Source organism: Athene noctua, chromosome 2 (genome assembly GCF_965140245.1).
Source record: "Athene noctua chromosome 2, bAthNoc1.hap1.1, whole genome shotgun sequence".
Lineage (NCBI taxonomy): Eukaryota > Metazoa > Chordata > Aves > Strigiformes > Strigidae > Athene > Athene noctua.
The window spans coordinates 112,128,680-112,152,274 of record NC_134038.1 but is presented as its reverse complement, the minus strand read 5'-3'; the positions used below and the strand labels follow the sequence as shown (position 1 = coordinate 112,152,274).

Below are 23,595 nucleotides of genomic sequence, written 5' to 3'. Positions count from 1 at the left end.
TTTTCAGCCACAGCAATAAAGCGCGTTCCAGGTCCACCTGCCTCATACCTGTAACATCAAACAACTCCACTCGTTACCTCACTCCTGCCAGCCTACAAGGCCACACTGTGCCCCTTCAAAGACCCCTCCCGCAGGCCCCTTGCTGCGGCAGAGGCGTACCTGCATGCTGGGCTGCGTGTGTGCAGCGAGGAAGGGCTGTCCAGGGGCTTGCAGGAACTGCTGCCTTGGAGGGATGAACGGCCGTGGATTTGCTGAGCCCGGCTGGTTGAAGTGGAGAATCCCCACAGGACCTTGAGGCTGCATGTTTGGCCGTACTGGCCGCTCGCGGGGAAACACGGGTTGCTGTCCCTGCTGATTGAACACCGGCCCGGGCTGGCTGAACGGCATCGGGTTTTGGGTGGGGACAGGATGCGCGCTGTTAAGAAGCGGAGGAGGTGGCGGTGGTGGGGGGCTTCGCTGCTCAAACAAGTGATGACTTGGAAACCTTGGATCTGTAGGAAGAAAGTAAGCGATCAAATGACAACCTCCCTGGGACACAAGCACAGGTTCAAAACAAAGCTCTACTCTGATTTGGAAAAGTAACCCTAAGTTTGTAGAGAGCAAAATTGTTGTGCATGGTTTAATTTTAAGAGCTACAATCTTTGTCTTCCTTCTGCCACTTGTGTATAAAGGGAACTGATACTTGAAAGACCAGCACAACTGGAACTTTGCTGGAGTTTGCAATTTAGAAATTCTACTTTAATGGAATCAATGAAAGATTCCAGGGATTATAGTTTAAATCACACAAAAACTCCTAAAATGTTGATACTATTTGCTGACCAGGTATTTGGCAATTTTGTACATATTTTGTCTGCGTAAACTTTCCACAACATATACATTATATATATGCACATTACATATCTCTGGCATATAAACATATCTATAAATGTATACACACACACACTTCCTATCTCCTTTGTTTACTATGCTCTATCATTTTAGCTAACCTTAACAGATTTCTCACAGTACTCAAATAGTCCAGGCAGTTTAAAGAGTTATGAGCAGAAACCAAAGTGTATGAAGAGTACTACCTAGCTAAAATGTAATAAATTACAACAACTTTACTGCAACAACCACTTAGATATTAATCTTATTTTGTATCTGTATAAATATCCAGACTGATGGGAGTTAGATGGAGACATACAATTACATCAAAAAACATAAAAAGATACCAGAGCACTGACATTTTTAGCATGTATTAGACTGGCTACATCAAACGATCTTTCAGCTTTCAGGTTCTTCTAAACACTTCATGTTACACAATAGACACTGTCCTGGTTTTGGCTGGGACAGAGTTAACTTTCTTCCTAGTAGCTGGTACTGTGCTGTGTTTGGGATTTAGTGTGAGAATATAGCAACAACTTTAACACCGGTGTGTTAAGTAGTGTTTACCCTAAATTAACAATTCTTCCATTTCCCATGCTCTGCCAGCAAGCAGGTGCACATGAAGCTGGGAGGGAGCAGGGCAAGGACAGCTGACCTGAACTAGCCAAAAGGATATTCCATACCATAGAACACATCACGATCCATATATAAACCAGAGGGGGCAGGAGGAAGGAGAGTTGGCTGGAACGGGCAAACCACTGCTCCGGCATCAGTCAGTGTGGTAAGAAATCGCATTGTGCATCACTTGTCTTTTCTTGGGTTTTATTTCTCTCTTTTTCTGCTATTTTCATTACTACTGTTCTTTCATTTTAGTCATTAAACTGTTCTTATCTCAACCTACAAGTTTAGCTTTTTTCCCCCCCAGATTCTTCTCTTCATCCCACTGCAGGGGAGGGGGAAGGAGGAGGAGTGAGAGAGCTTAGTTGTCATCTGGGGCTAAACCACAACACACACTTACACTACATAGCCACTGTACAAAAAGTGGATTTTGTATGTTAATAAAAATGAAAATGCTCACCTGCTATGAAGAAAGGATCTCTTTCCTGAGGAGGCGGAGGAGGAAGTGGTGGTGGTGGTGGTGGTGGCCCTCTCCACTGGTCCTGGATTGGCAGCCTTGGAGCTTGGGTGAAGTTGGTAGGAACCGGTCCAGGCGTATGCTGCTGAAAGTCTGGAGGGCCCTATTAATAAAGCAGAACTAAGATTAAAACTACCATCCATGAATTTATCTATTGCCTGCTATAACTTTCTCTTAAAAATACAATTGTTTTATGAGTTACCTCCTATCATCTGTACAAATTGGCAGCTCTTAATGAGTCATTCTTTCACAATGGAAGAGATATTAAACCGCAGTACAGTATCTTGAAATGAATTCACAACGTTTTAATAATCACTATCACCACAGGAATGCCATTTCTTCTCAAGCTTATTGAAATCCATGCAATTATTGACCTTCTTTCCCATTAATCCAAAAAAATCTGAATGTCTACTTTAGAAGACATTCCTGACATTTATCTTCTTAAACTGTGCTATTCTTCACCATCAATTTAGTACAATGTAAGCTACAGAAGTGAAGCAGATTTATTTAAAAAAAGGGGGTGGAGGGGAAGGACAATTTATGGCATCCATAAAATTAAATAAATCATCTTTCAAAAAAAGTAACAGGAGAGTAACACTTCTGCCTATTCACAACTTAGAATCTGAAGCATTAGAATGAAGAATGCAAAACTGACTTTCCTCCAGTATTTTTTTTTTAAATGTAAAGTGAGCCTTTACATATTGAGGAAAGCTGGATGTCAGTCCAAAAGTAGACCTTTGCAGAACATACACTTAATAGAGTCACACTACCATTTTTTTTCCTTTTGTATCAAAAGTTGACAAAATAATATGTTGGCAACCTTTTGATATAAACAGAAGCAGCTGTGCTTCATGTAAGTCATTACATTTACAAGCATTTCTTTATTATGTGTGAGTAAATGAAAGAAAAATCTATGAACATCTTTGTTTTTGTTATATGGATTCTTAAATCAGTGATGGCATCTGTTCTGTCTACATACGCTCACCTTAAAGTTTCAAATCTGCCAATGCTGAAGACAAGTTTTTCAAAATAGATTTCAGACCAAACACTCCCTGCTAGACTGAAATACGGCCATCAGCAAAGAACCAAACAACTAAGTTGCAGCAACTTATCATTTGTCTATTAAGCTGCCCTCATCATGCAGTATGTGCAGTCTCACTATCCTATTTGTACAGTGAAAATACTAGTATTTTAGACAAATAATTTCTCACACAGCAAACATGGGTATTTGCTCTGGAAACTGATGTCTACTGACTACTGAAGTAGCACATGACAAAGCTGCTTCACAGCCTTCTACCAACACAATACAACTGGGATTGGCAAGGCCCAAACAAGTAGATGAGAAGCACTGAGGATCACAGCCATTATTAAATCTGTGGCCTTCTTGATAACACCTAAACAGGGATATGTGAGATACTAAGACCTCTTATTTTATGTCATTATACAGCCATCAACTGTAAATACTTTATCATTCCTAGAGATTAAAGGGTCTATCCCATTGCCAGTGCTTCTAGTCAGCCAGTCTCCTGTGGGTATTTCATTTAGCAAAAAGACACTGTATTACACTCAAGCATGACAGTCCTCACAGCATACATACTGTTTGCACAAGGAGCTGCCACACTTCTGCAAGTGAACAGTTACCAACAAAAAATATTCTTGCCACCTCAGAAGAGCCTAGCATATTTGAATTTCACAAGCTGCCTGCAAATAACAGCAGCTGGAGGAAGAGAGCGCTATTTGGGATGAAGTGACATTTATTTGTCCCATCAAAATCCATTCAGGTTTAGCTGAACAAGACTGCTTCAACTGCACTGCCCTTCCCTCATGTTGAGCAGGACAGCACTGGCTGCCTGCCAAAAGAGCAACTGAACACAAACCTTGAGGATCCTGACCCTTTGCTTCAAAAACACACCTCTACCATCACCGCACGTAGGAGCTGCCAGATGTACTTTCAAACTAAGGTTAAATGTATTCCCTCATCTTGGAAGCCTTGGTGAAAAAAGCCTATTTCTCAAAGCACTGTTCTTACAGCCATCCTCGCGAATACACACCGCTCCCGAATACACCGCTCCTGCAAGCTGCACAGCCCCGAAGGAGGCACCCAGCAAACCAACTGCTATTTAGGTATTTAGTTGTTAGTTTATCACTGCATAATGCGTAAGGTCATTGCAACAGAAGCAGAGGAGAAACCAGTTCCATCAGGGCAGTTTCACACAAGATGGTTTTTATCTTGCATCTTATTTACTGCACATAGTCCCATAAACATATTACACCTTGGGAGAGAAAGAAGTCTTGACAACCTGATTTTTCCTATTTTCTGAGAGCTTGGCTTGGAAGCTCTGAAATTCTCCTTGTGTTTTTCTCTAGACAGAGTGTATGTCTACATATATCTTAGGTATTTCTAAAATAGTCAGTGGAAAACAAATTATATGGAAACTTACTGAAACCTGGGCTAATAAAGTGTAAGCATCACATATTTGCCACCCGAGCTGAAAAACTGGCAGCAATAATGATCTGGCTGGTCTTGTTTCCCAGTACCAAATGGCACTGCAGTGACCAGTCTCTTCAACCTGCTTCTTCCAAACTTGACATTTTCTGCCCTGTCAAGGTAACAGATCCTTATCAGTCTCTCCCCTCACTCCCAAACTTCAGTTCTAGGTCTAGGCTACAAAATACAGGCTTAAGACTACAAAATTAGCAGGCATCTCCACTTCTATGGCTGAATTTGTAACCCAGTCTTAAGCATCTTCCCCAATATTATTTATCTGTTCAATTAGCCTTACTGTTCTCCTGGTACTTCGGATACATTCTTTCATCCCCATCACATCCTTCACTCTGCCCACTGGTTCCTAATCCTGGCATGGACCCAGCTTCCCAGCTCCTTGATTCCAAGCTGTGGTCTTGTCTTGTGGCAGCTGGTCAGGAGCTCCTATTTACCCCACCCAGACCCTACCTTTCTTGTCTGTACACTTACTCCAGGCAATTTCTGCCCTTTTTCCTGCCAAGGAAGAAGTAAATGAGAGCACAAGATGCTGTACTTGTATTTTAAATAAACACTTCTTCGTACCAGCTTCCCCTCTCCTGCCAACCTGTACCCTCATTATTATGCACGGATCCACCTCATCCCAAAGCACCTATGAATTGCAAATGCATGGAAAATCCTGTTGAACTTCACACAGCTCTTATGTACCAAAACATACTCACTGCAGCCAAACTCAGTTTTCTTTCTTGAAATATTTAGCAAAAATAAAACATGTCTAAGTCAGTCACTTGGGCATAACATTTTTCTACTTTTTCAATCTTGGAATTAAAGTATTTGAAAAATTTCAACCAAAACATTTCAAAATGAGGCATGCAGCCAGCACATCATCTTGGTTTAGACCACAGAAGTCTGTTAGTACTACACACACTGGGAGTAGCTATTTCCCATCATAAAGAAACTTTAAACCCTTATGAAATAAGCTTTAGTTAAGTTTTAGAACTGAGTAACACAAGGTTATTTTAGACTTTTAAAAGTTCACACATAAAAAAAAGAGATTATAGTTTATTTACTAAAAATCACAGAAACCAATAACCTGCAAGACATTTCACTGTTAAAAATAAAAGCAATACTGATTTAAAGATCCATTCAATACCAAAAGTGTTCGTCTTAATCAAATGTTTACTGTCCTCTAAACATTTTAATTGATTTTAAGAGAAAGAGTTATCCAGCTGTTATTAAAAAGTTGGTATCAAAAAATCCCAACAAATGCCCACCAAGATACATTGAGAAAAAATTTTTTTTGTTCTAGTTTTATTTCATAGAATTATATCCCACAACACAAGTTTGAGTCAAAATAGCTCCAAGACAGTCCAACAAAACCAGAGCAAGGAGGAAATATTTGAAGTTTGGAACTCTTCCTGTTGATCTCTCTTTTTTCCATCCCTCACAGTTAAGAATACTGAGGTTTTTCTCCCCACTTCTTAAGTAAGATTCCAGTTAAACTTTGAGGCTGAGAAGATTAAGATAGCAAGTATTTTTCCAATCCTAAAGCCAACCCTCCTTCTCCATTTAGCATTTAAAGTTACATGAAGATGCTTTTTATATCTTACAACAAACATATTCCTCATTGTCATGATTCATTAGTGCCAAAACAATGACCCCTCCCTGCCATAGCACTTACTCCACACATAATGGAAGAGAGGGCTGGATGTTTCGAAACCTCAAAGTTTCAAAAATGGCAAAACTACAGAAGTACAGCTGATATAAATCACACCACAGTAAAGCTGCATGCTATACAGACAACTGAGTATTACTAAGAAATACCTACTTACTTGATCACTGAATAGGTTTTAACTTTATGTATATGACATTTTGAAAAACTACTAAAATATGACCAATCACATATCTTGGCAGATAGCCAAAGGCCAATCATGCAAAATTAATTGCGAAGACACCTGTTATTTGCCAAAAAGTGAATTACCAATATTTGCTTCTAAAAAAAAGTATGTATATTATTTTGATTCTTTTCCTTCCAGCATCTGTCAAGAGACTGACCTCTACTTTTTTCCTAGATCAGCTTTGCTTCTACTATCCCTAAAGAGTGACATAAAATTCTGCCCTAATTACAGTAAAATGGGTAATGGAATGCTTATATTTTCAGATTTTACATTGCTGAGATTTTTCTTCTGAAAAAAAAGCTTTCAGGACTATTGCAACAGGAAGCTAATTGTGTGATGGATCAATTTCACACACTACATGTGAAAAACTCTAAGGTTCAACTAGAGCTACTACTTCCAGACACAAATGAACTTTACTTTCAAGAAAATATGTAAACTATGGTGGATATTTTTCCAAGTTATGAAGTGCCTGTCTATTATTCTGAAATACCATCAATTTCTCCCCTCCCCCTTTTAATAGGAATACACTAATAGTACAACTTCAACTTTTACTAATGCCAAATTCTAATCATCCTAAAAATAGTACAAACTAATGTAACAGTTCTCAGTTACTTAAAAGTTTTTGAGGGTGGGTTTTTTTTTTGCCTAACAGTAGTTGAACTATAATTCTAGGAGTGAATTATTTCACCATTAGTGTTAAACTCTACATTCAGCAAGTATTTGCTGCTAATAACCCCAAAGTGCCCTCTGGTATTTTGTAGAAAAGACCACACAGAGCTACTAACTTCAAAAATTAATGAAGGACAGGTGCAAAAGCCCATTTTCATAAAGGTCTATTTTTGATAAAATAAGCATACTGTAACACAGATGCATAATAAATCTTTATATGCATAGTAGCTACTCCCATTTTTCATGGTTTTGCTATACAGACAGTTTTAAATTACAACCAGCTATTCAGTACACACATCAACCAAGACTCCCTACAAAAAATTATGTTAACTATTACTTACCCATTATTAAATGTTTTAGGAAACTTCTCTAATTAGTATTTCTCACAGACTTCAAACTACCCATTTTCAAGTTAACAGATTTCAACAGTAGCAAAAGAGATAACTGCAAATTCATATGAACAGCCAAGGCTGCAAGGTTCTACATTTCAGTCCAACACTGGGGCCACTCTGACACTAGTGGAAAGGAAAAAATATTTATTCTTGCATTTCCAGTGAGAACCCACAGGCTGGTTCACATTCATACAGAAATGGTTACAAAGACTGAGCTACCAAATGTCCGTACTGAAAAAAACCCAGCAGAGCACATATGGTAGCTTTTTGGAGCAGCCTTCTCCCCTTCTCACTGGAATACACAGTATCATTATTATTTAGTATCATTAACATTATTTAGTATCAGTATCAGATTGATTACTTAAAAGTGCATCAAATTGCAGGGAAAGACTCCCCAAATGAAGTTTGTAGCTAGATTTAAAGCTAGTTGCACAAAGAGCACAATCAGAAACAACATGAGACGTGAAGCACATATACCCATCATGCCACAGTCTGGCCTAGAAGTCCTGAACAAATTGACACATACTCCTTCACAAAACTGCCACCACTTCAGCACTGTAGTTCCTTCTAAACCACTACAGCCCTGGCGTTAACGAGTACTTCAATGAACTGAGCAAAAACTTGTCATTTCGGAGAACTAAAGGGTTCTTGAACAGCCTCTCAGCAAGCCTTTGTGGGCTGCAGAAGGACACAGCTCTGGCCACTCTTCTGTGAAAACCAAAACATTTATTGCCTAAACACTAAATGCAAGGTACTGAACATCAAGATTTTTCTTAAACTACTAAAGAAAGTAATGTTTGGTCTTTACTTCCTGGTTTTAAGGAGCATGTTGAACTGTATTATTTAATTTATTCTCAAGAATTTTCAAAGTAAAATTACACATGTACCATCTTTTTTGAATACAAGAACTGAAGTCTAGAAGGAAATTATGTTGGAAACGGGTTCTGTGTGTATTTCCAAAGAGACCACAGTCAGACATCTCAGAAATACTTCAAAGGAAAAGAAGCTCCACACTGAAGTGTTACTGATAGGTATTTTATTGTCTTAACTCTTTAATTTTGCGAAGTTTACTTGGACAAAGAAAAAAAAAATTATCCACTCTTCCCCCCCACACACACTATAATTTACAGCACCTCAGACTGACATTGTTATACAATTCCACATGCCTACAGGTTGTACAAGTTCCCCTTTTACTAACTTCCATTATTCAACATAGCTAAGGCATAACTTACACCTTATCAATCACTTTTGGAAAAAAAATGCAATGCAAACTTGTCAAAAACAATTCATTAGAGTTGTGAATAGCTCATTGAACATGACTTCCATACTCTCAGGCAATCCCACCTTCTGAAAGAACATGAGATAAGGTTACTTTAATCCTTTCAAAGAACTGCACTATTTTGCCTCCCTTTTATCCCTTTAAATATCCTTCCTAGTTAAGAAATTAACATTCTCTCTCATACAATTCTTACACAAATTGTACTTTTACTTTTCTGCATCTCTTGTTAATTACATGATGTTATCTGCAATAATCTATTCATGAAGCACAGATAACTTTGGTTACCAATAAAAGGGAAAACTTAGCATAAATTGCTTAGCACAAAGTTAATCTTATAAAGCAAGGAATAAAGAGGATCTAACAGCTATTATATGACTTATCAGCTTCTCTAAAAGGGTCACTTTTTTTTCATGAGACTAATTAAATACCTTAACAATGTCATTGAAACTTCATGAATCTTTCAATAAAATATACCCTGCCTCTACAACATGTTTTCATTTATTAATCTCACTTAAAATGCAAAGAGCTAGGAGAACTCCATTGACAGTTAAGCAGGGCCACTCAGTTAATTCTTCTTATACGGTTTAAATGCAAAGAATAATGACCACTATAACCTATGACAATTAAAACTATAGCCATCTGTCACAAGATGTTAATCCTCTTATTTCAGCAGCTACCAGACTTTTTAAAAAGCTCTCCTAAAATGCCTACCTTCCGGTGCAAGGAACTGACTTTTCATCCTCTTACGTAGGAAGCCGTGCTTCATATATCTTGGATACAATTCAAAAATTTTCAAGCAGAAATATACGTATCCCACAAACTATGTCTCTTTACATTTAAGTTTCACAGTATTCTTATTTATTGTGCAGAGCATACACACTGATTCACTGGAATTTTAGAATAAAAACATTATTTTATATTTTGTAGTAAAACTTATTGTGATATATCCTTAAATACAGTCTAAACTCAGTAATGTCCCTGTGACATCTATGACAATCATGTAATTCTATCAAGGTGAACTAAAACCTAGCAAGCACCATGATTTTCCCAATGGATTTAGTATTATAAGAAGATCTTATATAAAAATTAATGCCTTAAATACATTTCAATCAAGGACAAAAATTACATTTCAGAGCAAGTATAAAATTCAAGACAATGATTGCATGCTACCCATACAAGAGTCTTTTCAAAGCTTCTGGAACATACTTTGAGGGGAAAATGCAAGAAGATAGTAAGTGCTGGCTCAAATGTGTGGACTGCACAGACCCCAGTATTACAGGCAGATTTGAGTCAGAGAGAAGAGGTTGATATTTTCCTTAAATGAGCTAACATTAATTTTTAACATTAAAGTGTACCACATAACTTGGACAAACTTCTCTTTGATACTACACAACTTCAAGAGATACAAAAGTGTGTTCAGAGGTTTAGGCACAAGTCCAGATCACCTGTAAGAGAAATCACTAATGACAAATTTCACTGCGTAAGGTCCCAAAAATAGAATTCAACCATCATGGAAAACCAGTACAAGAGCAAGGAGAGAAAGGCATGGAATCCCTTGTTAAAGCCAACTCACAATCAAATATCTAAAACAAGGACACAGGCAATAAAAAAAAAAAGGAGGATACTCCCAGCAAAGCAAACCAATCCCAAACAGTTCGGGAGACTAAGGCTAAAAACTAGTTTTATAGTTTTCCTTTTAAGCAAGCTTCAGGGCACCCTAATACATCAAGCAGGAATATATTCATGTTGCTAATGGGGACAAGAATACTCACAACTTCAGTGTGTTCCTGTAAGAGATGTAATAAAACAGAATGGCCCACAAGCAACCAGTTCTACACAGGACTGCTTCATAGATAGGTTTCTTCAACCTTCATCTGCTCTACCATCGAGGTACATATGTTAGGAAAAGAAAATCTGCAGGACAAGTGGTCCCATTCAAGAACAATTCTCGGAAAATTCTCCTAAATGAAATGCAGGCATAGTAAAGGTATTGTTACCTTAATCCCAACTCTAGCTTTGAATTCCTAACAGTGCTGATGTGCAGGAACTCCCATCCATCTGTTTTGTATGGATGAAGAAAGAGTGTCTCCAGCAAGCAGACAGGCCATAATAACAAATTGTGTGACAGACAAGTTGTACAGTCTGCACTGCCTAGAGGAAGAGTAAACCCAAATCTCTCAGATTATAGCACATTTCTTAAACAGATGTTTTAAACTAATTCATTTGGAAGATTCCGATTCAGTTTAGTTTGTAATCCTCTTCAGGGGTCTGGTGTAGACATTTTTGTTTGGTACCCTCAATTTTTAAGATTATGTACAATAGAAATAGAAATTAGAGAAAAACTATAACAAAACATTAATGCCTTTTAGAATGATGAACTCTCCCTCAAAAGAGGATAATTTAATAATCATTTTATTTAAAGAGAGTAAAATCCTTATGCATATTTTCTGTGCTGAAAACTAATAGTTTTAGGGATGCATAAAAAATTAGGGACCCAAAAGTTTTGGACCTCCTCTGCTTTCTGAATAACCGAGACAAAACATCTAACAAAATTCACACCTTATCCTTGGATTTACCAGAGACTACTCCATGGAAATACTATTACTGTGTTTATTGGCCTAGTATATCTTAGTGACCTGCAAGTCAATGACTATTAGAAACAGTTCTGAAGTCAGAACTAACTGGATCATGAATCCCAAATTCAGGATTTCTACATTACACTTCAAGCCTGAAGGTGCAGTTACAGTTAATTTAAAAACAATCTGAAAACCTCAAAGATAAATACATGTGACTTGGGGATGATGCCTCTCCCTTCAAACAAAAAATGCTCAGATTCCTACAAAAAAGCCAAAAAACAGCCAGCTTTATAGAAGTATTAGAATTGCTGCTAACATGGACTTTCTATCTGGATTAGAAAATAACATTCGAGACCTGACTATTTAATATATTACTTGATTCCTGATTTTTAATTCTGTAAGGAAATCTCGTTTTTGAGATGTTTTACATGTATCTGACCTTGCAAACATACTGATGCAATAACTTTACATACCCAGAGCTCCCAATGTACCTGCAGGTACTACTTATATGTTGTATATGAAGGCCCAAACATTTTTTCCCTCATTGGGTATGCTAGTCAACCCAGAAAATCCCTCTAAGTTACTTCAATTTATTGTAAACACTAGTTTGACTTACTGTTTTATAATGATTGAAACATTTTATCCTTTTACATTCTAAAGAATTAGCAAGAACTGAAGGTGCAGAAGGTAAATAAATACGAGTTTATTAATTGTGTCATCACAATACAAAAAAATGTACTGACTTATCATTTAAAAGGACATTTTTTCGTCTCGGTGAAAAAATAGCTTGAATGCTATACTATCTTCTGGGACTCTGATTTTACAATACATTTTAGTTCTCCATTCACTGTTTAAGCACTGGATTACTCTTACTGCACTGTAGTAGGAAGTGAATTGTATATTTTAATTGTATTTCTTTATGAGTTGACTTCTGCAAAGTATCTCTTTAACAGTGCCTAATTAATGGCTATATAGTTATATGTATAATGCTTCTTCCTCTTTGCCTCAGTAAAAATTTGTGCTTTGCTTACAAAAATTAAACTCCAAATTTCATTCACACAAATATACAAAAAAATGTATATACCTATACATGAAAAAAATATATCTAAATAAACACTTTTTTTACTGTGAGGGTGACTGAGAACTGGCACAGACTGCCCAGAGAGGTTGTAGAGTCTCCAACCTTGGAGATACTCAAAAGCCATCTGGACGTGGTCCTGGGCAACCAGTCTAGGTGGCCCTGCTTAAGCAGGGGAGGGGACAAGATGACCTCCAGAAGTGCCTGCCAACCTCAGCCATTCTGTGATTCTGTATTTAGCAGGTACTAAAGCTGAGATTGAAGAAAATCTAGCATCATTAACACAGAAAAAAAAATTATTTCTACAGCTCTGGTTTCCTTGGCAGTGCTAAATAGCAATCACTTAACAGAAAGGTAAATTACAATAACTATGAAATCACAAGTTTTCTGTTTGATTTTAATATCTACAGAGCATGTGCACACTGGAGCTAGCATGACAAGTTAAAGGGTTACTGCATTTAGAAACCATCTATTTCTCTCTTATTTAATAGCTGTTACCATCATGTTTTGCTGCTGCTGCTCCTCCTGCAGATGGGAATTCAGTGATATGATTAAATTTGATGGTATGATAATGTATGGTAATCGTGATTAATCAGAAGCCCACTAGCAAATGGAGGATGTTGGGTATTATGTCACCTGCATTTTAAACTGCATTCCCTCTATGCCAGCCTGACAATATTTGACAGCTGGAGGGATCTCATGCTGCATCTGCTTGCTAGTACTTATAGATCTGATAAGAGAAAGTGCCCATCATTCCTTCACTACCTTAAGTGCTGTAATTATAGGGCTTTGCAGTCAAGTTGTGAAAACAGTAAGTGTTAAAAACGAAAGCTTTTTGCTAGCTGCTGAACAAGCTCTGTCTCACATCTGCAAGGGCTATAATCTGAAAGAAATGTAATTTGATGCAGCAGTCTCATTCAAACATGATTTGCATGAAATGCTGTATAAAGCAGTATCCAAGAAATGTCAATCAACACCACCTGATACCATGTAGCCTGTTAAATGAAAACAAAATGCTTTCTACACTACCTGTGATCTGCCACTGCTACACAGCAATAGAGTGAAAATTTCATTTACTGTTACTCATTATAGTAAAGCCATAGCTAAAGCAGAATAATTATGAGTAAGTAGAAGAGTCATTTTCACAAGTGGCTTTTTATTTCCATTAACAGTTTACCTCCTACCTACATAATGTTGCAAACATGTACTAGTTACGAGATACCATTACTTAGTAAATACCAGCTTAAAATGATTGACTGTACTCAGATGCAAGACTGTTTACATTGTCCTTACTGTATGTACTGGAGAATGAGAGCCATGACCTTAGTAACAATTGCCAAAATCCTTATTCACATGTGGCAATTCACAATCAAATCTGAAATGATGGAAAAAAAATTTACTCCCTATCTGCATTTCCCACAACAAACAGCAAACACTATCACAAGGAATTCTGTTTTCAAATGCACCATAAATTTCTGGTTCTACATACTGCAAGAGGTGTTTTCATAAAGGCACACCCACAGACCCAGGTACAATCAAATATCCATTCAACTGACCCAAATTTGCTGAAACGGTGCTGTAGGCTGATCCAGACCTGCCCAAGGATGACTTTGGGGAAAAAGGCATAAACTGTATTCTAATGTACCTTCTATAATTAATTTGTATAGCATTACTTATCTAAAAGAAATGTTTCAAGCAAGTGGCAATGAAGGACAGAAACCTCTGTTTTGAGCAATGACTGGGCACCTGTTTAAAAACCTCTCAGATTAAAAGCATAAAGAAGTGTTTAAAAACAGTATCCGAATTACATGCAACACTTGAAAGGCCTCAGAATTCAAACAAGAGTTTTCAGAGATGGTGAAAAAACTGGATCAAGACTTATCAACTGCATTTCACAGCATCCATTTAAGACAACACCTAATGCCCCAGAGATCAAGTGGGAGGAAGCACTGTGAATGAGAATATAAAGAAAGTTTACTAAGATTTTTGCAGTTTAAAGAGGGGGGTGGAAATAATGAAGTATTCTTTGAGATAAAGATGATTTTGAAAAGAAACTGTAGGGTAACTTCCAAATCATGTCAAACCCCCTGGGAACTGCAAATACATGTGATGTAGAATATTCACAAGGGCCTGAGGACAAGTCACTCTATTAATAAAGTCTTATTTTTAAAAATGAATAAAACATAATGTTACACAATTCAACAGTTATCTGAAAGGCACCCAGTGTGCCAACTAAGGTGTCCTATCAAAAGCGAAAAGCCTTCCTGGTAGTAATTAGTCAGGCAGATACTAGCGTCAGTTCATCTTGTGCTTCATGCCACTTCAGACTATTCCTAACTTCAGCTCTGAAACTCGAGTTAACAAAATTAATAAGATGTGTCGGTGAGATGGACACCTGCCCAGCGCACACCACACCCAGGGTGTCAGGTTAACGTCAGTGGCTAAACTGGAATTTATCCCAATTTCCTGAAATTTCTCCTGGCAAAAGGCATAGAGCTGCGTTAACAGGCTCTGCTCTCTCTACAGCAGTTTCAGAAAGGGATCCAGGACAGAGACAGAGGGGGATTGGCCTCAGATCAAAGAAATTCCTCTCTTCTGCCTTGAGTGTGAGGCAGGTTCTCCCCAACTTCCTCTTCACTCCAAACGCCCACTCCAGCCCCAAATCTGGATGCTAGGGATACCTCATAATTTCTGGCTGAAGAATGTTGACAGGGAAACGCCTTCCCTCAGCCATGCTCTATCCTAAAGAGGACATGACAACACTAGTTACACTTTTGTATGTCCTTCAAGAATTGCATACATGCCACATACGAGTATTACTTTAGTGTTCATTAAGTTAAATAAATGATGTTTGAAGCAAAGTCTTTATAAATTTTTCTTCAGACAAACACTTAAATATTTCAGACAGAGAATGTGCTGATGAACTTACCTAAGGGATGGAAAGATCTGGACCATCAACTTAGCTCCTAATTTCATATTAGGTAATGATCTGGCCTCTGTAATAGTCAGTTAGCAGCAGCCTACCTATAAGGTGTTTAGAAATACCTCTTCCATTTTCTGTTTAATTTCTTCTTCCCTTGTTTTCCCTCATCATTCTTCACAGAATGCAAGAGTTTAAAGAGAAATTAGCCCAGATAACAAGCACTGGAGGACAGGAACCATAGTGGTCCCTCTTGTGTAACAATAAAAAGGACAGGCTCCGTATCTGCACTGGGGCATCGGCAAGAATTTATAATTTTGTCAGAAAACATGTGAAAAGTTCCGAAGACCCATAAAACTAGTCTATGAATAAAGTCTTCCATCACTTTCCTTTCTATCTATCAGTCCCCAAAGTAGGTTATTTGTGAAAACCAACTGTGACACTGAGACAGGAAGTCAGAAAAAGGCATCTAAACCACTTTAAAGCAAGGGCAGATGGTAAAACACAAGACCTTCAGAAGTTAGCTTAATCTGTTCTTTAAACAGTTTAACAAACAGTTAAAACAAGCAGTTGGCACTTGCACAGCTCCAGGTTAATTCAAATGCCTGGAAAAATATTAGCATTGACTATATTTTAAGATTAGATTACTATCACCTACAGCCACCTGAGGAGTGCTGTGCAATTTAGACAAGCAAGGAAGCCTTTGCAGAACTGAGGTCTTTAACTCCCAGTTACAAGTTCACCACACTTCTCAGCTATAACATGCCTCAGATCCACCATTTAATCAATCCTAATCAGTTGAATATAGGTCTCAAATACCATTCAAAGTCACCCTGAATGCTTACAGAGTAAGAGACAGACAACTTTCTTGCTTGATTGAAATTACTGTAAATGTGAAAATAACTCTAAGTAGGGAACACAGATTCATCCTGTCCTTTCTAGTACTTTCTAAACATTTCAGGAGTTAAGCCTTAAATAAGAAATAAATGAACAATGAAATATCCTGAAATATTAAAATTTAGATTCAAGGTTAAGTGAATTTAATCTGTCCCAACTCCAAGCAGGTTCAGTCATGATCAAGATTACCCTGATTTAGTACTACATAGTTTCTTATACTTTAGAACTCACACCAATACGCTAACATGCTCATTACAACTTTGTTCAACTCTTCAATTACATCCTTCTGAAGAAAGCTGTAAGAATTAACCATTACATGGTTACAAGTCACTTCATTACCCCTAAATTAGTAACACCTGGCTTCCAGTGGATTTATGACTTGCAATTGATTAGCTGATTGAAGTTCTTCTCATGATCAGAGCACACACAGGCTCTCTGTGCTGAAAGGTTTCTCTCCCAAATAAGATAAGGAACTCACAGGCAATCTTTCCTTCAGTTAGGGCACTAGCCACTTTTAGGTCTCTCCCTTGCAAGAATTGAATTATTACCTTTAATGTTTCCACTTCTGCCACATTCAATCAAAATAAACCATCCATTTCAAAGTTAAAGGGGAAAGAAGGCTACGAATTATTTAATTCTGACCCCACATTTTTTAAAAACAAAGCCATCAAAAAAGTCAATTGACTATCATCCTCTGATTAGGCAATCCTGAAAACAAGAGCAAATTCAAGTTATTACATATCCAGAGATTCTTTCTACAATGGGGAAAAGGATGAATGAACTACAGTCTAAAATACTTCTTTGATCCTTTCCAAATGGCTTGTCAAAGTTGTCTAACCATTTCTACACTGCTATAAGTCAACATTTATACATAAACAAGTGAATTATAATGGCAGAAAGACATCTGACATGTAACAGAGCAAAACAGGTAGTTCTGCAAGATAAAATGTTAGTCAGAAAGTAAATTTGTCTTCAGCTCAAGAGCTAACATACTACATTTAATAAAACAAACATAAGATATGTACACAGTGACACTTAATTCCTAATCCTAATATGACTGATAACCTATGCAAAATTTATGAAGTACTTCATAACAGAAGTTCATACTATACCCATTTTATAATTCAAGTGAGTCACGGAAAGATTAAGTAACTTTCTCAGGGTCATGCAGCAGGTTACTAGCTGAAGTAGGGGAAAAAAACCTCAGGGCAACCGAATCACAGTACTAGATCCTCTTAGTTAAACTAGGCCTCCTCCTCTTTATGAAAAAAAGAACTACACTGATACTTTCCTAGTGCATTGCTTACATGAAAAGGCAGCAGTCAAGTATTTTCTTCCAGGCAAAAGGAGCAACAGTCCTACCAAAAATATTCAATCTATTTTATTCCCTTTTTGCAGTACTTCTCAACTTGCAAAATCAAAAGTTTACAGAATTAAAATCTAATTTCACCGTCAATTTAAAAAAAAAAAATTTCCCGTTTTTCTACACTGACATAAACCCACTTCAAAGATGTCAATTACAATGCCTTTACAGATATTCTTTGTCCTCCAATTTCTTTTCCATCCCAAATTGTGTTTATTGGCAAAGCAACTTGTCAAAAGAAAACAAATGTAAGATACTTGTTTTCATACAAAACAATCAGAATTACTTTCAAAATTATAATAAGGTCTCCACATAATACTAAATGCTGCTGAAGAAAATTACTTCCTCTGAAAATGGCAATATTTTTAAATAAAAAATATCCCAGGTGTTGATGATGAAATTATGTAACATAAATTTACTTAATGAAACTGTGGTTTTACTGCTTAACCTTTTTATACTTTGCATAAGAAACATGGCAATTTAAAAATTCAGTTACTGTAAAAATATGGACATCACAATTCCTCAGCTAGATGTCCTGTATGAAGGATATTCTGCATCAAAAACAAGCAGGTACGCACATGGCAAAAGTCACAGAAGGTTTCTGAAATACATCTGATCTCTATGCAAGAGACTTACTGTGTGATACTACAGAGATGTTCATAAACCTCTACTTTGCTCCTTCAACACTGCACACATTAATAGAGAATAATTTTTGTGTTTTATGTATTTGGGAAACATAATATATGGGTCTTTATTTGAAAATATTTAGGGCAATATTGCATAAACTATTTTTTCTTTTGCTACCTTTTGATACTCTGAAAACCACCTGAACTAAAAATTTAGGATAACAAAACTCTGAAATGATGAGAAAAGGTCTAGAAGCATGCACTCTCTCCATTCACAGAATTAAAAAAATTATCAAGTGGAATTAGCCTAGTGAAGCAGCTAGGTGCCTTGTTTGTTTTAAAAGTTAGAAACATAAAGAGAAAGCAAGGTCATGCAATGCTGTTCTGATTTTTAACATAAAAAACCTGAGGGCATTCAAATGCCTGTAGTAAAATAAAAACGCTTGCTGATTTTTACAATAGATATATATCACTGCTTTTTAAGCTTAGGGATTATTTCAAATAGTCTTTTATTATATCAAATAAAATAAGAATTCTATTCATACAGAAAGAGTCAAGTAATAAAATGAAGCCCATATTCCTTAAGACAAGATGCATTCATGCCTCTCCCACTGGAGAGACTGGTTCAACAATTTTACAGTTAAACAGAATTAATTCTACTCTCAAAAATCCATTGACCTTAAGCTTTTAACAAACATTTTCAACTGCAGAGTGTATTGTCAATATTTACAAATCCTTAAAATTATATTTCACTAGAACAGCTTTTATTTGCTATATTAATATTTCTTTGCAAATGTATGCTTATCCATATCAGAGAAGAAGAAACAGCTGCTACTCACAGGAAATCTCTGGGGTCCTACAGCAGGTCTTGGCTGGGCTGGAACAGGCAGCAAGGGCACTGAAACAAGAAGCACCTTTTAACACCATTTGTTTTACCTAACAGTTGTTGCTGTTATTTCCAAAAGCAGTTGCAATAAGAAGCCATGATTAAAATCTGCTACATTTACCCTCACATGTCACAGTTCCTACAATTAACTTTCAGCAACCATTCCCTTCTCTGCAACATGCAACAGGGCAATTAGGATTCTCATAGTTAATTTACATAATTTAATTCTGCATTTTCCAGAATTAAATTGCTCCTTGTTGCAGGAAGGAAAACTAGAATACTTATTCAGCCAAAGACATCTCTTAGACAAAGCTGACAGAGACTGTAACGATAATTTCACGTTTCAAACAGAAGGATACATGATTAATTTGCCTTCTCAACTTCATGCCCCTCAAGATTTCCTAGGTATCTCCCAGCCTCACCACCAACCTCCCACAATAAGCATGGGCAAGAGAGACTATCTGGTATAAATAACTGTTCATAGGAGGGTAAAATGAGGTAGGCAGTGGCAATTAACAGCAAGCAAAAACTACTTAACCTGGCCTTGCACCATAATGCTGTATGCAACTGTGATCAGTTTGTGTAATCACAGAACTGTTGATCTCAGATGAAAGACTATTTCATAAAGAGACACCAAGAAGAATCAAGAGACCCCCCTTCCTGAAAAATAACCTCCAACATCAGTATTTCAGAGGGATTAACATGGATGACTTGTCCATACAACTGCATCTCAAGACTTATCACAAAAAAACCCAAAACATTTCACAAAACATTAACTTAGTATTATGGCATAATGCATAAAGCATCTACAGATAAATCACCTTAGGGATTGAGTCTATATCTGAATCCCCAGTACAAAGTGTGACATACTTCCCATTTTTCTGTGCACTTTTTACTTCCTCTCAGTCATCTAAGTGGTTAAAAATACAAATGTTGCAATATTAAAGGCCTAGAGAAGCTAAATAAAGCATTTCAAACACCGCTGAATGTGTGTTTGCTAATTTACTAAATTTACTAAACAAGGTTAGTTTTCTTCAGTTTGTTTTTAGCACTTTGAAACTGACAACAAAACATTTCCCACACACGGTTAAACATCAACTTTGTACACAACTACTGTATTACACTTCAGAGCAGAAAAGATCGGGAGAAATTCAGCTAATTTAAGGGAGAAGTTGGGTGCATTTCCGAGTGCAAGAGTTTGGTAATGTCTCAAAAATCCCTTTTTCCTTGGTAACTGAGGCACAAGAACTAATGCATTAGTGGTTATTTTTAGTTCATGTCCACGTGTGGCTTCTGTCCAATTTTGTAAGTACATGTGGTTTACTAGTTCAGGGATTGATGGGGTAAACTAATTGCACCAGTCTTTCAGTACCAAGGGACTGAGTGCAAACTTCCTATCAGGTTACATGAAAAAAATTAGTTGAATTAGTCTCATCTTGGCTTCTAATGAACATCTGTTGATATCAGCCAGCCATGGCCACCTGGAAAAAATTGACAGGGTACTCTTGACAGACCTAGGACTAAAATAGCTCAGGTATTACAGGTCAGAGAGGCACTGAGAAAAATTGTGTAAGGTGGGAAATGTAGAGAAATGTCAACTGAACAGGGCACTCATGTCTATTTCAGTATCCTGCCTCTGGCAGTAGCATATAAAGATATGTATTTATATATTTTAAGCAAATGAATTTAATATTCATGACAGACAGTAGTTCAAACTGTGCCCTTTCAATCACTGGACACTTGCTGAAGTAGGAAAGAAGTCTCAAATCAATATTTATTTTCCTGATGCCAAGTCTTCCATAGATTTGAAAAGTATGTTTCAAAAATAATACACAGCATATTGTTAGACAGTATTTTAAGAAGAGTAAATTGCTTTTGGCTGTAAATTCCAATGCTATACCTGAAAAGATGAAGAATTCCCATATTGATTATTTAGGAGAGTATAATCTAATTTTTCCCAAGGCACCAAACAGTTTTTAAAAGGTAAATGGCATACTAATATACCAAGCTGCCATAAACTGCTCTTTAGTTCATGCCAATTTTGGCAGCACCACAGTATCATTGAAACAGTTATTTGTGGTGTAAACATGAAGGGGAAAAAAAACTCAATACCTATTATCACAGCTTGAATTAGTATTTCATAGTACATCTATGTGCAGTCCTCCAGAATTTCTAAATTGATCATACTCAAATTTGGGCATGCATTCAGCCCCAAATTACTACTTATACTCAGAATTACTTTACAGAATAGAACATAACAAAAAGTTATATGACAACTAAAGTTTTTTATATTTATTTATATATATAAATAGTTATATGACAGGAACTAAACGACATGGGATTCAAATGCCATGAAAGGCACAACTGAACGGTATCTGGCGCAAGTATGCACCGAGGCTCACATAACCATTTTAGGGGTTTTGATAGACTAAGTCCTTCTTAATCATTTATCAAGCTTCAAAGACTAAAAATAGTAGAAATTTGCTTGAAACAAGGCCTACTTGAACGTAATTATTTTTTTGAACCAAGATTCAAGACTGGGCAGGGAGATGGTGGCCATTGTAAAAGATCGACCTCTGAGACATCACAGTAATAAGTCAATGACAGGATTCTTCAAGAGTGCTTCAACTCACTTTTAAACTAAAGGAGTTGGCTATTAGAGCTCTTATACATCCAACTTTATTCACATGAAAATTTCGTAACAATTTACAGGAGGTTTAAGTCTATTTTAGAAAATACTGATATACTCGATGCATTTCAAGACTAACTCAAACCAAAAATGTTGAAAAACTGTATTTCTGTGATTTGCAGTTTGAAAAAGTATCCCTGGTGCTGACAATTAGAAGAATGTGAGCTTAATCCTGCCATAAAATTAGAGAGGAAAAAATGCCAGTCTACACTAAAACATGACAGGACACCATTAAAATTACCAGAACCTAAGTGTGCATATCACGCACTTCCAGACATGGCATTTTTAGCTTCCAGGCATCACATTTTCAACAACAGAATCCAAATAAACTTTGCACCTATCTGACTGAATTCGCTAATGTGTAAAAGCCCTATACATCTGGAAATATATTCAGCCAAGAAGGGACAGGAAATCATCAAGAACATGAAGTCAATCTGATCTTTCATACTTCCTGTTACCCTGAAATAAATCCTGTCATCAACTACCAGTCTCTGCCTACTGGGGCCTCAAGCAGATGGATTAAAGTGAGGGGGCCTTTTTATGAGGAAGTTTAGAACAGCTCTCCCTACACAAGAATTTCTGTCTACACTTTGCCTGCAGTAACCGCTTAAAAATTCATCTTAATACGCAAATACCATTGAAGATTTTAGAATTATGCTCATCTTCCCTGAGGAATACTGATTTCCCACACATTTTCCTTAGGTGTGTAAACGTCTGCTTTCATGTAATATAATCGTACTGCTGCAGACTAAAAGACTGAGATGGCCACTGCTCTCAGCCACTGCAGAAGACTCAGCTTCCTATACATGCTCTCTGATCAAGAAGATTAAAATTGTAGCGATTTGAAAGATTGCATTTAATAGTATGCTGTAGTACACTTCTATTAGCAGAAATACTCAGTAGTCCTGCCAAGGATTCCTGCAGTAAAATGGATGGCACAGAAGTATTTCATACGAACCAGCTGCCATCAATACACATAGAAAAGGTTTTCCTCACTGAAATACAGGTCTTACACCATTCAAAAATGGATCACTAATCCTCTCAGGGCTGCTCATTCTGAGAAGATGACTAAACTTTTAACAGTCAAGAAATTAACATGAACACAAAGTCAGCAGGTATAGGATATAAGAACAACAACAAAAAAAGGAGATCTTCAATACTGGATTGAAGTCTAACATTCAGGAGGTACAGAGTTTTGTTCAAATGAGGATATGCAAGTAAAGACAGAAAAAAAGACTATACTCAAGATACAGCAAAGCTCCTGGAATACCCATGGTGACACAAATGCAGTAGTAAGGCTGAGACAAGCCTGAAGCCACCTGATAACATGGAAAAAAACATGGAAAAAAACATGGAAAAAACCTCAGGCAGAAGAAAGAAGATAAGGTGGTGAATTTTTGATGCTAGGCAAATGAAGTGAAAATCCTCCGTAGCCATTGCTGGCATTAGGAGGACACTTGTTCACCTAGATACAGAAGATCTGATGACTGTTTCACAGTGAGAGAGCACAGGCATCTAGAATAGTCTAAAACCAATTTCTGCTTTTCACAAAACAATAACTGTTGCTTTGGAAATGTTAGGAAAACGCACAGAAGGCATAAATCCAAGACTAAAGGACCTTTTGGACTGCTTCCAGATAATCTGTCGCAATGCATAATTTAGTGGGAAGCACTGATTTTATTAGACAGGAAAAAGCAAAATAATCTCTACAATGCAGCTACTGTGAAGCCATCTGTGAGAGGCCTAATAGATCTCTATCAACTGGCAATATCCTACCCTGCCAAATTCCTACTTCCCATTGGTCAAATAAATGAAGTAAAGATAGCACTGGCTTGGAGTTC

General features: G+C 37.0%; 1 protein-coding gene across 5 annotated transcripts in view; it reads right to left on the bottom strand.

The window, feature by feature from the left end:
* RBM33 (RNA binding motif protein 33) overlaps positions 1-23,595 on the bottom strand; it is a 105,335-nt gene that overhangs the window by 44,472 nt on the left and 37,268 nt on the right. For all 5 annotated transcript variants that reach the window (XM_074899916.1, XM_074899917.1, XM_074899921.1 and 2 more), the window contains exons 10-12: positions 19,019-19,077; positions 1,943-2,102; positions 160-491 (exon numbers count right to left, since the gene is read on the bottom strand). In XM_074899916.1, coding sequence (XP_074756017.1) covers positions 160-491; positions 1,943-2,102; positions 19,019-19,077 — 551 coding nt within the window. The remainder of the gene's footprint in view (positions 1-159; positions 492-1,942; positions 2,103-19,018; positions 19,078-23,595) is intronic.